Genomic DNA, 19,447 nt, shown 5'->3' on the forward strand with positions numbered 1-19,447 from the left:
CTCACCGTCTTTTACTGAGGCCTGGTTGGGGGGGGGGTCGTTTACTCCTCTACTCTCAACCACTGCCCTAATGCTCTCTGATCACTATGGTAATGTTTAAACATCCCTTCAAAATAAGATACAGACACGCCACAACAATGAACATAAGGAACATTTTATTTTCATGGAAATTTTAACTCATGACAATGACAAATCAATGGGAACCCTGAGCTTGTTTCTCTGCAACGAGATAGTCCCATCTGGGAGTGATGGGAGACAATGACACCCGAAGTGTGTTGTAAAGGGCCGGGGGGGGGGGAGAAGGCGTCCTTCGGGGCCCACCTCCAATTAGTCGAAGGACCACATGTGGTCCGCAGCCCACAGGTTGGGGATCTCTACTCTAGAGAGTGACTCTTTACAGCATTTTTTTCGATGTTGCCAAACAACAGGCTGTGTTCAATTTGGATAAAATTTTACAGACTTGAAAACGGGACAATTGGAACTACTCGGAAGGAGAACAAAACTGTATTATGCAAAGCTTTTAATGCTCTTTATAACTCACCTATCTGTAACAAAGGCCAGACGGAGAATCAGGAGCAGCAAACCTCTGAATGACAGTGCTGACAAACATCATCTGGGGAGGACCTTAGCCTCTGTGGCTCCCCCGATGTCCATGGACTACAATACCCATGAGCCCCTGCCAGAACATGTAGTCATGGCTTACAACAGAATAGAAAATGTGGCCAAATTTTGGCAAAGTGCAATCAAACTGTGTCAAAACTGCTGTTAAGGGCTGCTGTTCTGGGCTCTTTGTATCTACTTGGTTATTTTTGCTTACCTATTTTCATTTAAAGTGATTTGGATTTGCAATTATACTCCATGGACATCTGAAGAAGCCAGGAGCTGCTGCGTACCTAAAAATCCATTCAAACAAAGGAAAACCTTTGATACTGTTGCATCCTCAGGATGCAAATTTAATTGAAGTTAGATTTTTTAAACGCCTCTTGTTTTTATATAAACTTGTATCGACTGTTTTTAAAGCCTATTGCTCCTTGCCCTGAGCTGTCCAGGGAAGGGTGGGGTATAAAAATAAAATTATAATATTCTGATGATGTGAAACAGGGCGCTGGACTAGATGGACCACTGGTCGGTCCGAAACAGCAGGGATCTTCTGATGTTCTTAAAATGCTTAAGACACCGCTGCTCTTTCCAACCAACAGACTCCTTTCCAAGGGGCTGCAGCTCAGTACAAGAGGAGCAAGGCTGGCAAACAAGAGGCCAGAGGTCCAGCAGCCAGCCTCCTCCACCCAACAGAGCGGACAGAAGGGCCAGGAGACACTAAAGAGCCGGAAAGCTTGTCGCTAGTCAGACCAGGCAGAGCCAAACTAGACGTCTCAAGCATCAGGCTTCGCGTGGAGCAGTGGGGAAATCAAGCCCAGTTCTTCACATTAGGAGGCACCACTCTTAACTCTGACACCAAGCTGGCTCTCACTAGTTTGGCCACATTTTATATTGATTTCACCACCTTACTTTAAAGACCTTGGAGCAGGATTATAGCCAAATTACACCTCGTTCAGGTGAAGAGGAGAGGGTGACTTTCCCAAGGTAACTTAATGAGAGCAAAAATCTGCAACTCAGGCCCTCCTCCCTGAAGTCCAGTGCCCTAGACACTGAGCTGACATGTTTAGTTCTTCCCTGCTGAATGCAGAGACAATAACCAGGATTCAAATGCCCTCCCCCAGCCACTCACCCCCCACAGAAGGAATGGCTGTGGAATGACGCAAGCACAGAGCAGTGATGAAGGAGGGCGTGGCAGACATGTAGGCAGACAAGGAAGCCCACTCATACCACACAGCCTCCAAGAGTTAAAACAAGGGCAGTTTCGGCAAAGGGAAGCCAAGCGTTTTTATGAGGCTGAGAACAGGAGCACAGAGTTGCGAGAATGAAGTCCAAGAACATACTGCACACATGCTGGGATTACAAGCCCATTCACAGTAGATCAAACCATTACTCAAGAGCATTTAAAATAAACCCTGCTCAAGGGCACCAAATGCTCATCAGCTGCTAGGACGGGGGTGGGGGACATTTATGTTCTTCTGACATCTGATAACACTGTTGCTGGAATACCTGCCACAGTCCCAATATTACTCGATACTGAAAGTGTGGGCAAAGTATCTGCAGAAGGCGGGAGACATTTGATCAACCCAATACGCACCCTCTATTATGCAGGATATGAGAAACGATGACTGAAAAATCGGGGGTGGGGGGTGCATTTCAGCAGCTCACCGCTGCCAGTTTCAGAGAAAGGATACTGTTTCTTCCTCCTCCCCTGGTCCTCTCTACTCTATTCCTGTCAGGTTGGATATGAAGAGTCAATAAAACCACCAAATGACGATGCACCTTTGAATAATGGGTGAGGTCTCCTGATGTGGTTTCATACATTAGCGTATACATCACATATGCTAAAGAACAGGGTAGCTGGCCCATTTCCAGGGTTCAAGAGCCCCTGCATTTGACTGACACTTGACTGACATCTCCATCCCTGTCCGTTCTACTAAGCCATCGATTTTTTTTCAGATCTGGGAGGAGAGAGAGTTTTTCATTCTTTACTATAATTCACCCTAGAAGTGATTGCATATTGTATTATTTTTAATAGGAAACCACTATGGGGCCTCTGGGAAACGATGGGACAGGATATGAATGCAAGGCATGGCGAGATAACCTGACACACAGTTCAACAATCTTCTGAGAAACGGCCATCACACACTTTGTTGTCGATCCCAAGTGCAAAGCATTTTACTGCTTAGAATGGTTTTGAAGCCACGCTTGGAAAGAACGACTGCATGAAATTTACAAAGGACCAACACAGATATTTAGGGAAAGAAGTTTTATTTTAAGCTTCTATGAGGGTTTTACAAACAGTTAAAAAAAAAAGCTTTTCAAAAGTAATCAAGAATGTTGTATTCTTTTTATTACTATTGTAGGCGTGTTTTTACATCCAAAAGTCCCACTGAAACTGACTTCAACACCTGGAGGTAAACAACAACTTCTGACAAAGCTGTTTGGACTACTGGTAGGGGAAGCTCTAGAAAAGCAAAATCCACATTTTGGGGATCACCATATCAAGAAACGGAATAGGGATAAGGCCAGTGAGAATCAGGGCAATGGAATCCCAGAGGGAGGACCCTAGCAAACAGGAAAGGGAAGGAACGGAGCATGAACTGAAGACAGCCCTGTGTGGTTGCACTGACCCTATGAACTTGCTTATGCCCCACAGTCCAAACAGGAGTGTTGAGCACAGATTCTTGAAGAGAGTCAAGAAGGTACTATCCTTCAGTTATCCCCAAAAGTCCTAAGTAAAATTAATATTCAAAGGGAAGTTTTTATCTGCTTGTTTTCACATTTTTCGGCCCATGGTAAAAGAAAGGAATCAATGGGCTGAACAACCAAACATACATATAGAGATGGATCCCAAGCCTGGAACTAGAGGTGGTTTCCAAGTGAAATCCATTAAACACAGACAAATGAGAACATTTCCTTCCATGGACAAACCACATTATTCACTAGATATTGATATTGATATTGAAGGCAGCTTCCTTGTAGTAACTCTCCTTACCCTTCCAAAACATTTACTGCAGATTGCCACTTGGATCCATGAATTGCAGGAAGTTCCCATGGGTATGGATAAAGAAAAAAGGAGGCTGCACCCAGCATTACATCACAAGACAAGAAGGGGGAAAGGCCAGGTGATAACTAGTAAGAGTTATTCTACGAAGTCCCTGCGCGTTTCGCCGTGTAGGCTTTGTCAGGGGGAATCTACATTTAAAAAATTAATATTTGCTACACATAATAGAAAGACCTCATAGTAAAATTATTACAGATTGAAAACAATAATTTTGCAATAAATATACTATGGTGTCTTTATAAAAGGTATATGTGAAACATAAAATTGTGTTTTTATAGATTTCCCCTGACAAAGCCTATACATCAAAACACACAGGGACTTTGTAAAATAAATAAACATTACTTATCACCTGGCATTTTCCCCTTTTTGTTTTGGTAGTTCCCATGCCAATTCCAGGGGCATCTGGTGCTGGTGAAGGAACTCTCCAACAAGATTATCAATAGACCTTGCTGCACTAGACATTACAGAGGAATAGAGAATTATCACACAAACAAATGCAGTTTACTGTGGGAGCAAAGCACCATGTCGGCTGGCCCTAACTAGCTTGGGATGTATGTATGTGTGTGGGGATATTGATTTTCCTGCCACTGTAACCTTCCAAACAAATCACTGAAGTATTTTGGCACAGATATCATATTTTTGTTTGGTTTTTAGCACCAACATAGAACAACAGCTTATGGGGAGAGCAGAGGGCCCTAGAGTCAGTGCAAAATACATACTGCTTTAGAATAAAAATAAGCTGACCTGCCTCTCTTTGGGCCTGACTAGAGTGTCAATCTTTTCCAACCATTTTAAGAGACCTGGCCATCCCTACTGTACTGAGATTACGAGTAAAATAACAGCTAGAAATCACTAATAATGTGTCTGACTAGGATATGAAAGACCCAGGTTCCATCCCCTATCCTGCCACTCAACTTACTGCATGACTTTGTTCTGTCTCAGCACAATCTACCTCACAGGAGTATTGTGAGAATAACATGGAGGTAAGGAGAGCAATGTATGACACCATGAAGCTCTCTGGAAGGAGAGTGAGAATAGCAATGCATGAAATACTACTGACTTTCAGAAATAACGGAAGAAATTGCTCCCAAAGTAAAGACAGCCTCTCCCTTTACAGTCCCCCATGTTGTGCCTGGAACATTGTACTTCTGTGATTTGGGGGTGAAATGCACCAAATGTGATGGAGGCTACAGAGGAGTAGTTCTCCAAGCCTTCTTGGGAATACAGTCCAGTACTGTGTCACATCTCCCCGCCCCAAGCAGGTTATCTTCCTCTCACTTATACAGCAATACACTTTCATCTACTCCTGTGATTCTGGTGTTTGAAAGAGAACTTAAGGGAGATTCAACTACAATAAAAAAAACAATGACTAGTGTTGGTGCTGAACCCATAGTCTGAAACCAGAAGGCAACTGAACATTTATCAACATATTACCTTAAATCATGATTCTTAAAGCAAACATTTTCAGGAAAATTTGATCCATGTGCCCATCCAGATGCTCCCAATTCTCAGCCTCAGTCCTATTTCATTGATCCTGCCAGCTCTGGAGCCCAGGTGAGGGCTTGGGAAAATAATATGAAACCTTGTACTCCTAACCAGATCATCTACTTTTCTGGATCCCTTGAACAGCAAGGAAAGTGATTCACTGAACTCTGAGACACCTGGCTCCAAGACCTCTTGGGCACAGTTGCAAAGCACCCCAAGCTAAAATTCACTGCAGATCTCTTTGACAAGGATCAGGCATTGCTATTTGTCTAGAATACAGCAAAAAAAAAAAGGGGGGGAGGAAAAGAAATTTTAATGAAATCACATGTTTGCTATGTTCCGTCCCTCCAATTTGAGCCAAAAGCCTACCTAAATACGACTGGTGAAAAACTACATTCCCATAATTAAGGGAATGTTTTAAAAATAAGTTACAGACACATACACAGAAAGAGAGAGAGAGAAAAAGGGAGAGTGAGCCCTCTGGGCAATAAATAAATGTGCACAAGTATAGCTTGGATTTCTTGGAAGTAACAAGTGGAGAAGGTGGTTAGCAAGCAAATATAAACCACTAGCCACCTGGAAACGTAATGCCTGCTCCTAAGAGTACAGCATTGTCCAAGGGGATGTCAGTGGCACAATAAAAGCCTTCAAAATCCAAGGTGGACTTCAACGTGACAGGCCAGCAACAGAAGGTACAGCATCTGAAGAGATTCTAATTGGCTGTTGGTTCCAGACGTGGGCAGTAACTCAAGCCAATTTTTTCTGCTATTTAGGCTGCTTTTGCTTTCAATCCTCTCTAGGAAACTTTGGATAGACCATGCCCTTTTTTATTTAAAAGAAGGCAAAATGAAAGTTTGCTGGCGACTCCCCCCCCCCCCAAAAAAGGGCTAAAAAACAAAATCAAGCAGCTCCTAAAGCTTAAGATGTTTCAGGCAACCCTGAATCGAGACAGTGACCAAATGTACAAGTACTCCAAAGTTAAATTCCCTTTCCATATAAGATAAAAGTTACTTCTATTTACTTTAACATGCAAATTTATAATATATGATATATAGATAATATAGTGAAATGCTAATGCCTAGAATATAACCATCTACCCAGCTAGTCTCTGCCTTACCTTTGGCATGATTTTTTATGTACAGTTTTGTTTTAAAATCCCCACTTGAATGGCATGCACCACACGCTGCACACATGTGCCCCCCAGTACCCTCCCACACACACTTTTAAGAGCAGATATCAGGCAGGCGATTGTAAACATTTAGCCACCCAGATTAAAAATAACATTAAAACAAAGATTTGTTCTAAATTAATACATTAAAAAAATAACTCTAAAAATGCAATAAAACTGCATTTTCTTCACTTTTTTTCCTTGAAAAGACATCCCGTGTTTTTGAACATTAGAAAAAAAGCTTTGAACCATTACCAAAATGCCCCCCAACACCCTCCCCACCATGGCAATTTCAAATTTTCATCTTTCTTTTTTCAACATGAGACGACCTCCCTGTTATTCTTTAGGTTATTCTTGCTTTCTCTTGATGTTAAAGGAACGAAGAGCTGTGCCCTTTGAAAAAGCAACATTTTTAGAATGGTCTGCAGTATTCAGAAGCTTCAAATTCCAAAATAAACAGAATAGCAGAAGCAAGATTATTTTCTTGCCAGGAACGTGAGCATTTCTCCTGTAGAACCCTTCCTAACAAATCCCAACAAATCCAGCTACAACCAAGTCACGAGACTCCAACAACAGATATTTGTGTGTCAATTTTTTTAAACACTTTTGCCACCCTCCTTTCTTGTGTATGCAACCAAGCACTGTCAGTTTCAAGATAAAAATGATTAGGCCAGGACTTCCATGTACGCGAACATTTGCAGAAATTTCCCTACAAAAAACCCCTCTATCCTGGGCACCAACCCACCACATCATCTTCTATCTAACAGACACTTAATAGTCAAGCAGATATTTCATCCCTCCTATCATTATATTAAAATACGCAAGCACTAGATGGCCTAATATTCCTTGACTTTCCTGTTCTCAGTAACGTAATGGAAATTCAGGTGATTGGGAGACTGGCTTCTTCAGTAGGCAGATTCCGTATTTGCAAGACCAACTGAATGAAGAACATGGTTTGCTTTCTTTTAGCAATAGATGATAAGATGATCTAATAACACTCCTGTACTGCCAGCTACCTGGCCGGCAAGCAGCGATCAGTGGGCTTTGTGAGTCTCATGAATTCAACAGGGCAGTGGCTAATAACCCTGGGTTGTTGGCTGTTTTGAGTGGGATGCTCTAAATATCAAGCCATTTCATTTGACAGAAGATTCTTTCCTAGTTCCACTATTAAGATCCCCTGGCCATTTTGGAGGAGCAGCAACAGCCACATAACACTGGCCCTTCGCCATCCGTTCTGAATCTGAAGTGCTTCTTAATAGTGAGGTAAACAAAGAAGCGCAAGCAGCAAAGCCAGAAGGGAGGCACTTCCAGCAACTAGGACCAGGCTATTCGACTGCTGCTCATACGATCACTACACGTAACCACCCTAGCCCCTTCTCCTTGCCCTTCCGTTTTCCCCATGCGCACTCTGCACTTTATCCCAGCAATACTTTCTTCACCACACATCCCAGGTCCAATCCCTACTTGCATATGCTGCTTAGAAGGCAGGATCTGGAAACCCAATCTGCACTTTTCAACACCTTTCTGCTCTTTACTTTCTCCAACATTCTCTACCCAGAGTGATTTACTTCCCTACCAAAACAATCTCCGGAAGACGTGCTCAGGCCTTTCTTCCCCACACAGATAAACACCTCAAGATACCTTGCAAAGGAAGCACAGCAATTCTTCCACCTTTCCAGAACTAGTGGGTGAACGAGAGCCTGCCCCTGAGGAAAAATCCAGCACCATTACAAGTGAAACGAGAAATCTCCAAACCAAATACATTCCCATAGGAAGGATATCTAACAAGGTACATTTTCTATTATATATGAATAATTAAAAAAAACAATCTTTGCACTTCCTTGTAGCTTGGCTCACAAAGAACACAAAACAACATTTCAGCTTTAGAGAAGTAATGTAAAATATGCCCAATACTACAGGGAGGTGTGGAAATTCAAGATGACTAAATTCTGACCTATACAGTACATTCCATGCTGGGCTGCAACCTAGAAAATAAAGTTAGCACCCATTGCTATTAAGATCTTCCAAAGTGTCATGAATTCATAATTGTCTATGCTCTTTTAAAACCTTGGAAATTTTAGGGGAACATCACAGCTAGCATAATTTCAGGTATAGCATGAACACAAATAAATTTCTTGTTGAGGTCTCTGCAACATTACAAGAAGTTAAGCTGGTGGCTAAGCATCTCTCAAAAGCCTTCCTGGCACATGCTCTGTCTTGCACCAAACACTTTCCATGCAACTTGTTCTGGCTTCACTCATCCTACTCCACTTCCAAGAAAACGATTTAAACCCCCATCTTCAGCATGCTACTTCTTAACATTTCCACCTCTTCTTGCTGCACTTTGTTTTCATCATCCCCCAACTTCTCACCTTCAGTATCTCTTTGCCCAATGCACTCTACAGTGTTTCCCTCCTGGCATAAATCTACCAGCCTTGGATAACCTCAAGGAGGAAGGAACAGTTTTCATTTAACTGTTGAAAAATATGCTGCCATGGCACTTGAGGGCAGTCCAGCCATACATCCATTCTACATTGCACTGCATGTGAAGACCTGAACCTGGACCAAGAGCTTCCAGTTTGTGGAAGCAAAGCCTTGTTCTTAGATCTTTGGCATATTGTATGGCTTTTTTTTCTGTTAACAGCTGCTAAACAACAACAAAAAACAGAAGGCAACACGCGCCAACCACTTTCCCTTGCTGAATGTACACTCTCACATGGCAAGTAAGTTCATCTTTCCATGCATGAAAGTCTTACTTCTGGCCCACGTAACTTCTGGCCTTCAATACGCTTTGCCTCTCAGATGTCTACACCTGAATTACACTAAAGCTGCTCTTTCCTCTATCAGTTCTGCTGCAGGACATTCAAGAGAAGTATTAAAGAAATATCCCTGGCTCTTCAATGTCTTTTTAGGACATGCCAAGCATTTTTTGATGTCAGACGCAACCTTTTTTGAATTTTAAATGAGTGGGGAGACTGTTCATTTAAGGCTGATTTATATACCTCTAGTGTTTGGATATGGCTCCCTCTGTGTAACATTTGAAAGCTCTGCAAACCATCTGAGTCAGGTACTGCTTTATGTGGCCCTCCCTGTGCCACTCAGGAGGTACAACTCTAATCCTAATGTCCGGAGGACTGGGGCATGCTGCCCCAAACCTTTGCAATCAGGAGAAAGCAGGAATATGTCTCACCAACAGGTTCACACACAGATCTTTTTTGTGAGCCTCTGAGCTATCTGAAAAAGCTGCAATTGTTATTGGAAGAGTAGTTCAAGAGAAAAACCAGGGCTCGTTCCCTCAAAATCTGCCTATGTCTCGTTCCCAAGGCTGATGTGGTAGCAATGGTCGCCCCTAAAAATCATATTGGTGATTTAGACCCCTGACGTCCCATAGAATCAATTTAAGAGATCAATTTAAGAGATCCTCTGTTGCTTTCTGCTTTGTGAAAAAATGCCAACAGAAAAATAGCCTTATTATGAAACAGAGGATGGTGCAGGAAAGCTCTTATCCTTGTTCTTCTGAGCACTGTGGGCTGTTCAAGGTTTCATTGCTGAGAGGTCACAACAGTCCAACAATCCAGGCAGGGCAGATTCTTCTCCAGGATCCAGGCAGCAAATTCTCTGACTACTCCTCAACTTGAAATACATTTACCTGCAACTGTTAAGAATCTGGCACAGGAAGGCCATGGGAGGTCCAATGGGGCAAACATATGACCAACTAATTTTTGTTCTTTAGACAAGGTCCCTAACACAGAGAACTAAGGGATTATTTGGGATGAATCTTCCTTTTTTAAAAAAATGGCTCTCTTGATGCCAGGATGATTTGTTAAGCTTTGCTTTTCCTTTTCTTAAATACTGGAAGAAAATGAACAAGCATTTATCCTAGCACCAAACACACGCTTTGGTAAATAAAATGCCATTGACAAAACTTTGTTCACGCTCAAAATAAAATAGGAACCCCTGAGATCAAAAAGAACGGAAGAGGGGGAAAATAACCACTTAAACTGAGCTACTCTTGAGTGAGAATAACCCTCAAATCTTCCCTTTCTGTCCCGCAACAGCTTCAACCCCACCCCCAACCCTAGGAAAAAAAGAAACCAATACAACAGCAATAGCTAAGCTCAGAATCTAAAGCAGCAGCTACTCCCAACCCTACTCCCCCTCGGCAAATACAATCCCCAAAAACACAAACAAAAAAGACATATAATAATGCAAGGATTGGCGAAGGGATGCAGCAGGCAGCCCGCAGCGCCGGAAGTCCAAACTTAATAAATAAGTGGTAAAAAAAATATCTTTTTCTTTTCTTTTTTCCCCATTTTTGTGTGTTTTGTGTCTGTTCACAGTGCGTGGAGCAATGGTCACTGTCATGTGGCCTTGAGCCTCCAGTCATGTCAGAGAGGGAAGCAGGGAGCACACACTCACTTGACCGACAACTCCTTGTAGCAGGCAGCTCAACGTGGGAAGATGCAAAGACCTAAAGGGTCTCCTGCCCAAAGCTCTGTATCCTTGGGCTGTCTGGCACTGAGATGCAAATGGGAGGGGGGCGGGGGGGGGGGAAGAGGGACAAAACACCTGCATTCCAGACAGCCCCCCCCTTCCCTGGTTTGTTCTGGGCAATACTGATGGAGAATGGTGACTGAGCAGGCCAAGTGAAGAGTTTGTGCCGCTGAAGAGTTGCTCTAGTGAGGGGAGGTGCCTGTTGTGGGCTGGTGCTCTCTCCTGCCTCTCCTTGTGAGCTCCGACTGCCAAGTAGACCTTCTCTGGCGTGACAGCCGCACCACATGGCTACCTGGTGAAGAACGGCAGGTGGTGCTGGCTAAGGATGCTGCTCGTTCGGGGGGACTCCGTCTTGGCCATGACGTCTTTGAACCAGGAGGCCACATCAACTTCCAGTGTCTCATAGCGCTTGATGAAGTTGTGTTCCTGTAAAAGGACAGAAAGAATATCCTAATCAGGAATCTCTGCTCCCCTGCATCTGCAACAGGGCTTACAAAATATTTACTGCCAGCTACACCCAAAAGGATAATCCACTGAAGAGCTGGCCATTGGTAGGAAGGAGCTCCCGGAATAGAAATAAAATTTAGCATATCTAGTCTAGATTGGTTATAAGATGCTAGGTGCAGGTAAGGAAGAATAATGCAAGATTAACTCCAGAATGCCTGCCAAATGTTAGAAGCTAGCCCTCGTTACTTCTGAACACACATTTGGCAGAAGCATCTGCTGTAATCTTCTCTCTGAGATTTTTAATGTTCACAATTAAGAGTTCTGTCTAATACTCACAAGTAGCTTGTTGTACTTTGGTCTCTTCCTATGATCTTTAGTAAGGCTGCAAAGACAGAAAACCACAGTCAATACTTTTTAGAAAAAGGAGTAAGAGGAATTATGGAGTTGTCAACGTGACATGCTGCCACAGCTTACAACAGAACTCAGATGGTCTAGAATTCTTGACAGCTCACAGGACAAAAGTTCCCTCTCCTGTCATAAACAAGAAGCCACGGGTTCAGTCTCCTGTGCTCCAAACCCTCCTTTCCCTTAACAGCTTGTGCCAATCAGACTGTGTAGTGTGTCAGCCTAAAGGAAGCAACTTCTGAACAAGTGATCACCAGGGTTGTGGAAACCACAGGACTGGCTGGCAACGGGGGGGAAGCACATTTCACATGACAAGTTCACTCACCAGTCTTTAACGAAGGACTGAAAGTCTATGGAAAATCCCATGTTGTTTGGGAGAAGTGGAGGATCTTCTTGCAACACCTTGGTGAGGACCTCAAAGTCAGTTTTACAGTTCTTGTAGGGGAACTGACCCGTCGCCAACTCAACCTGCACGAGGGGCACAAGAAAGGGAGATGCAGAGACAAGTTTTGTTTTAGAAATGAAAACCATCTGTTAAGATTCAGCAGCAGCACCTCACTTAGTGATGGCAAGGCTTCTCCCCACTGCAGTAAACTAGCCTGGATCTAGATTGCTTCTGCGAATAGTTGCAACGAGGGGAGGGGAGGGGAGGGAAGGGGAGGAACAAGGTACCTTCCCAGGAACAGGACTGGGGGACGCCTTTAAGCTGCTCTGGGAAAGGGCAAAACTATATCCAATACTGGAAATTCTTATGTACTTGGATATGCTAGTCTGAAACTAACCAACTCTTAGAGAAGTGCTTTCAAAATGTACACCCCCCAATGTAAGATTACATAAGTTACTAGACCACATGTTTGAATCAAGGTTTAATATCAGTAGTTTAGGCTCTGACAAACTAAATCCACTGAACTTCTGTCAACTGAGATCCTCTTCCCAAAACAAAACTTAAATCCAACAGCAACACCTGCATCCAGATATATTGGACAACTACCCCCCTCTCTACTGGGCAATACAAAAAGAGGCAAAGCAAGAAGGTCTGCCTTGAAAATACAGATTGGGGAAAGCTCCAATAGCATTACATTATGGACAGGAAATACATCTGATTTTATTAAACACGTCAGCTACAGTCCTTTCCGAATTGTGTGAACTCCAGTTTCACTCCTTTAAAAAAAAAAAACCTAAAATCATAAGCTTTTCTACATGTATTATAGCTACCAATATCTGAGAAAGAGAGACAGGGAGAGACAGAGACAGAGATAGAGACAGACAGAAAGACAATTTTGCTTACCAGAGAAATGCCAAGACTCCACACATCTGCACGGATATCATAATCTGGTTTCGAGGGATCAGGGGGGTCTATTCTCTCAGGCTAGTAACGAAAAGATTGTTAAAATTCAGTTAAAGAAAACATCTGCCTGCTGTTCATTTCGTACCTGAACTGTATTATAATTATAAGAACACAACCATGTAATACAGGAAAATGCACCTAATTTTTTTATAATTAGGCGGTTGTGTTAATACACAACCAAGTTACAAAGGAAAATGCAACAAGATTTGATGTTCAAACAGCAACTGCATAAAAGTTGCAGCACTCAGGCCCAGAACACACTCAACACAATTTTGACTGGTGAATGTCTAAAAGGCAACACAAGAACCCACCAGACAACATTCTATAATACCCTAGGCCAGCAGTCCCCATCCTTTTCATCACCGGGGACTGGTCAACGCTTGACAATTTTACTGAGGCCTGGCCCCTGCTCCACTTGCTTACCTGCCGGCACCCTTGACTTCCCTCCGCCCACTGGGGGGGGCACTGCCAGCAGCAGCTGCGCAGTGCCCCGCTGAGGGGGAGCCCCAGCCATGGCAGCCGCTGGAGAGCACCAAAGGTGAGCCGGTGGAAGAGTGGCAGGCAGCCCCCGAGGCAGCAGCCAGGGAGGAACTGCGGCCCGGTATCAACTGATCCACGGACCGGTATTGGTCTCTGGGCCGGGGGTTGGGGACCACTGCCCTAGGCTGAGCAACTTGGAGAATGGTGTACTTGGGTTACAAACCCAAACAATATCTTAATCCCACAAGACAACAGTGAGAATCTGACAGCATTCCACAACCACCTGCTTGCCCCTTACCGCCATATATGCTGCACAACCAGCACTCCGGGTCTTGGCTTTTGAGTCCACCAGCCTCCCACTGATACCGAAGTCACAGAGTTTGATTTGGCCCCTCTCATCTAACAAGATATTGGAAGGTTTCACATCTCTGTGGATGACACCATGCTTTTCTTTCAGGTAGTAGAGTGCCTTGACAATCTGAAAGCAACAGAAACACATCCTGAAGATAAACATCTCCCAGTTGTCCACTGTAAACTAAATAATGGCATTAGCGTAGTTCTGATTACAAACATTGCATGATATGTAAGTATGCCAAGGGGGGGGGGGAGTGCCATTTTGTTCAGCTGATTGGAGAACTATGGTTATTTACAACATAGACCAAAGCTGGCCAAATTGTGGCTCTCCAGATGTTCCTGGATCACAATTCCCATGACCCCCTGCCAGCATCATACTGGCAGGGGCTCACTGGAATTGTAGTCCATGGACATTTGAAGAGCCACTGTTTAGCTATAGGGTTGCATTGCATAAACATCACAAATGGGCCTGCACTGCATGAAGAATGACTTTCCTGCTCCCTCCCCCCCAAATCAATGGACCCCCAGGAACATAGGAAATAATCGGTTGTATCAGCTGCCTTAAATAGGGAACGTGAGGTTCCATTCAGTCTGTCTCCTATGGGGTGAATCCAAGTTTCCACAAATGGAAGGAGTTTGTGGAAGTGGCTCTTTCCTGACTTCCCCCAATAATTTCCCTGCGGATGTCCAGGAAGAAGGGGCTGCCCCTTGGCATTTCATTCAGGAGGATCTTCTGAAGTTCAGTACTTGCTTTTTATGGTTCCATAAAGATGAGAGAAGATATGCTATAGTGCAGCGATCCTCAACATGGCACCCATGGGCACAGTAATGACCAGCAGTTGGCTTTTTATTGCCCTACTGCTTCTTCCCCAGATGAAGAACTATTCCTGGCTTTCTTCTACCGCACTGGAATAGGAGGTACTTCAGAAGAACCCTTTGGGTCTGCATAGAGCATCCATTCAAAACAGCTGCTTCCTTTGGTGTCCAAACTGGAGAACTTCCCTCCCTACTTTGTATTTTAATTGGATATACCATTTATTATTTAACAGTTCTTTAATTCTGTAGGCCAGTTCTTAACCCACTATGAGTCTCAATGAGAAAGATAAATTGCAAATGAAACCAACACCCCACAAAGTTTGTGATTAGCACAAGTATTCCATGGTAGTCATTTTGTAATTGACCCTCACCCTGTTCTCAAAAATCCCAAATATGGCTACAGGCTCAGGTAACGGGAACACCTGTTCTAGTAAATGCATCTACCCTGGAGATAACAAAGCTTTTCCATAAAAGTACAAATGAGTGCTAAGATCAAGCAGTTTCCTCTGAAGCTGGAGATTTGCCCTTTGTAATCCAAAGACTCTCCCAATGATACAAGAGAACTGGAGCAATACAATCTGTGTCAGTGCTGCTCACATTTAAGCATTTAAATTTGTATCTTTCATTTTATGCTCTCCCAGTAATTGAAGCAGTGATGAATTACATTTGTCTTATCAGATATCTCTGTCAAATGCAATCAAATTACACCCCCTTTTTTTTTAATCAACAAAGGAGATTTACAGCTTCTTAATACTTGTGCTCTTCATAGGTTTTATTCTGCATACTCAAAATTCAGAGCCACAAAAACATGTGGGTGCAGGAAAAAAAGCATTTCCACCCCATGGACACTGAAAATTTTTAATGCACTTCCTCCACTTCTCTATCTTCAGAACTGTGAGGGCTAGAAAGTAGTAAAAGAAAAGATCCTATTTGGAAAAATTCATTTCTGTGCTTGGGTGTGCGGAATTCCTCTTGGAAGCAGAGAAGATGAACTGGACTGATGGGCTGCCACTACTTGGCCCTGCTGAGGACCCCCCCAATCCCAGATGTTGTTTAAAAATGGAATCTGCTAAGAGGGGACCACTTCCCCAATAGGTGTAACTTCAATGGGCAAAGTTGCTGGCAACTCTCCAACTCCTCTTGAAGATTCTACTGCAAACACTTACCGCCACAGTCACCTTTCCCAAGATCCTCTCAGGGATGGGTCCTTGAATGCGTTTTTTCAGCTTCTCAGCACATGTGCCCATTAGTTCCATGGCTATAAAAACATCCGTCTACAGCAGGAAACAAGGGAAGCAAAATCTGAGGTTATTCTGACAATTCGACTCCATGTCCGGGCAGGTTGGAGAATGCAACAGCATCCGTTTTACTTACATTTGTGATGAAGGTCCCGAAGCATTGAACTATGTAGGGACAGTCATGACTCTTCAGAACTACATCCAAGTCCATCAGAATTCTTTTGTTCTCTTCTTTATTACCAGAACGACGCATTTGCTAGGCAGAGGGAAATATTACAGGGCACATTATTGTTATTATTATTTATTACTTATATTCCACTTCGTTTTGGCTGACAATATATTTAAGTTACATAAAATCCTTAAAACAATCCAAAACCTAGTACAACTAAATTCAGAATAAATAATCACTAATATTGGCCCATAAAGTCCTATCCTAGGATTGGGGAGGGCATGATGCAGTTTTCTAAGAAAACAGCCTGGCAGGTACAGATGCAAGCCGAGAGGGCTAATAGATCAGATGTGAAGATTATTTGCAAAAGTCATTCATAGTTCTTGAAGCATTATGATTATGATCAAAACATAAACTATCAATTTTTCCCACCTAAAAAAGGCAAGGCCATTACTGAAATTCTTCACTCCATCCATACCAACCCTGTGTCTCTGAACAGCACAAGCAAATGCCAAAAAGCCACCCCACCTGCTGTCTTCTCCATTCATTTTGAAACGGCTGCATTTCAAAGACCTGCCTCACCTTCACAGCTATGATATGCCCAGTCTTCTTGAAACGCATCTTCCACACCTGTCCACATGTCCCACTGCCGATCTCACCCAAGTTTTCTAAGTCATTGATTTCTGCTTGGTATCTCTGTAAAGAAATGAGTGCGTACTAGTTAGCGGCAAAGAGTCCATCGATTACTGAAAATGTGGAGACTGATTCACTTTTAATGCAGTCAATATTGAATCACAACTTCAAGTTGTTGCATTACTCTTTTCTGCCTTTTAAATTGCTCTGTGAGGCTTGCTACCATGGCAGACTTTCCATCTGCAGCAATCAAGCAAGAACGAAAGGTAAAGATGTCCTAGCAGAGATGATCCAAGGTAGAGATGACCCAACCTGCAACATAGATGGTGCCATATCATATCCATGTGCTACCATACCATCAATCACCTGCTCCAAGTAAAGTGATCCGCTCGCTAAATCAATCAATGCCACTGCCCTCAATATGCAAACCAAGTCAACATACCTGTCCTCCAATGGTCAAATAACCCGTCTGCTTCATGATTTCCTGCAGTTTCTGATCAATCTCTATGCTAAAGAGAGAGAAAAGGTAAAATAATACAGGTCAACTGCCCGCTACAGGATGGGATTATCAACCCTACATCTCTGCTGGAGCCGCTGGTCACAAACAATTATATTTAATCAAATCAGATTTCCACACAGGGATTATCTAGATTCTGTGTGGATTCACATCTAGTACCTTTAAATGAGAAAATGTCTACTTGATTATATAATGAAACCCCTAAAAGGCTCTTGTAACCAGTATTCCCACTAACATAAACTTACGTGAATGCCACCAATAGGAAAAATGGCATCATTTACAAAAAAAAGATTATAGTTCTGATGGTCTAGTGCTGACATTGCATTTAATATAAACATTACATTTCATTTAACAAGGATCGGAGAACCGTATCCGTGAACTTAAAATGTACTAAGCACAAGCTCATTTCCAAAGCTCTACCAGCAGCATCCAAGGAATGAGGGCCTCAGGGATTCATGTATGAGAGAAGGTGCCTTTTGTGAAGCATGGCAAGGCATGGCATGGCAGCACTGCAAACCGACGTGATCAAGGCAAATAAAGAGCACCTGGTCCCCCTAAGAAGCTTGTCCTGGGGCTCTTTAAGCACATGGATGATGAGGACTTCCTGTTCTGTCCACGGACCAGAAGCTAACTGAACTGTCATGCATGCCAGGGCCATCAACTGAACAGTCACTGAAGGAGAAAGGTCACAAGGGACTGTCCCTCACCATGTGATTCAGTGTGGCTAAAGGGATGAATTCGACAGAGGCATCAGCACTTAACCCATCCTGACCAACTCAGCTTACCTCTCCATGCTCCTGTGCATGAGGAAGGGCGGCTGAGGCAGACCCAGCATGTTACGGGGACGTGACGGATGAGTGTGATGCTGAGGAGAGCTCTCCAAGGAGGAGGAGCGGCTGCTGCCATCGTTGGCTAAGGGAAGCTGCAATGCTGAGAGACAAGAAAAAAAGGAAGTCCAACAGAGGCAGCAATTCTTGGGAGGCCTGGTTTCAAGCTCTGGAAGCTTTAGCACTCACTGCATTCAGACTGAATGTAGGGCTGAACCTCACTCCCAGTCTCAAGAATAGGTCAGCTGTCTTTCTGAAAGGTCATTACTGCCCAGCTGCCCTCGATTACCACAGCTTTAAGTTATAAATTCAAAAGGGTCACCGTGTGGACACCACCACCAGCCCCCACAAAGATGCACTACTGTGTGTCACCATGTTATGCTCTTCTATTTTCGGATTATATATGCAGATTTTTCATAGGATGCAGGCTGGAAACATCCCCAGGGCTAGGGAGACAATTCACATTCAGAATTTAATGTCCCCTCAGTACCTCATTCTGAAGGGATTGGCCCATATGAACTCTCGGCAGAATGGAAATTATTAATTCAAGGAAGCATGCGGTTAGCATCACAGCTGAACAGGATGCCGATACTATGCATGAAGCATTCACAAGTAGGGATCATAGACAGCGTAGATGCTGCGTTATAGTGACGAATGCTAAATGGACTAGCCCCAGTGATTACGCTCCCAGTGAGGAAGTCTACACAGATTCTGTTTGGACAAATTGTCCACATGCTTTAAATTGAGTCTAAACAGAACCAGGGATCAGGAGGGGAAATGATTAGGCTTAAAATTAAGCCCATTTTGACAGCTTCAAAAAAGACTTCTTGCCAAGAGAAAGACCGAGGGATGAAGCGCTATTCCTTACTTTCTTGACCAAGAGGATTTGCCTTGGCACTGGGCAACATAAAAGCTCTCTAAGCAAGAGCAAGTAATACTCCTCCAACTTTGCCAGAAGGCACTCAGAGTCAGCTCCGAGCAGAAACAAGCAATGTAAGGACAGTTTATCTCAAAACTGGCCATAAACCCTTAAGGGCTGGATTAGGAAGCACCCTTATACTGGGAGCATTACAGGCACACCTACAAAAGAGGTCATGCTTCACAGTCTTAGTAACAATGGTTAGCGGCTGAATGGTTAGATCCAGTACAACACATGCAATAATTTTAAACCACTTTGTCATTAATCTTTCCTGCTATATTCTGATGTGTTATTCAGGTTGCTCTAAGAAAGCTTGAACCCAAGTGCAGGAAAAAGGGGAAAGCACTTGGCAGATGCAATAAATTGGCATGCCAGTCTTCAGCCACTATCTTAATCCTGGACAATACGATAAAGCTAAATACAAAGTAATAGCTGAGCTGTAAGTCATACTCCTGCCTCCATAGATCATCTCCAGCATTTACA

At 43.3% G+C, this 19,447-nt stretch overlaps 1 protein-coding gene and 1 long non-coding RNA gene across 5 annotated transcripts in view; one reads left to right on the forward strand and one right to left on the reverse strand.

Moving 5' to 3' along the window:
- LOC143832633 (uncharacterized) overlaps nt 1–2,915 on the forward strand; it is a 10,224-nt gene extending 7,309 nt beyond the window's left edge. For 2 of the 3 annotated variants that reach the window (XR_013229334.1, XR_013229336.1), the window contains exon 5: nt 429–2,563. This is a non-coding gene — a long non-coding RNA (uncharacterized LOC143832633). Of the gene's footprint in view, nt 1–428; nt 2,564–2,635 lie in introns of those variants that run through there. The other variant, XR_013229335.1, reaches the window with a different exon arrangement.
- Nucleotides 2,852–19,447, reverse strand: part of MAP2K7 (mitogen-activated protein kinase kinase 7) — a 42,062-nt gene continuing 25,466 nt past the window's right edge. For both annotated transcript variants that reach the window (XM_077327313.1, XM_077327312.1), the window contains 10 exons: nt 18,004–18,148; nt 17,144–17,210; nt 16,651–16,764; nt 16,036–16,155; nt 15,828–15,935; nt 13,790–13,969; nt 12,952–13,032; nt 11,989–12,131; nt 11,595–11,640; nt 2,852–11,237 (listed from right to left, as the gene is read on the reverse strand). In XM_077327313.1, the coding sequence (XP_077183428.1) occupies nt 11,100–11,237; nt 11,595–11,640; nt 11,989–12,131; nt 12,952–13,032; nt 13,790–13,969; nt 15,828–15,935; nt 16,036–16,155; nt 16,651–16,764; nt 17,144–17,210; nt 18,004–18,148 (1,142 nt within the window). In that variant the 3' untranslated portion in view covers nt 2,852–11,099. The remainder of the gene's footprint in view (nt 11,238–11,594; nt 11,641–11,988; nt 12,132–12,951; nt 13,033–13,789; nt 13,970–15,827; nt 15,936–16,035; nt 16,156–16,650; nt 16,765–17,143; nt 17,211–18,003; nt 18,149–19,447) is intronic.

This window comes from Paroedura picta, chromosome 3 (genome assembly GCF_049243985.1).
Source record: "Paroedura picta isolate Pp20150507F chromosome 3, Ppicta_v3.0, whole genome shotgun sequence".
NCBI classification, from domain to species: Eukaryota; Metazoa; Chordata; class Lepidosauria; order Squamata; family Gekkonidae; genus Paroedura; species Paroedura picta.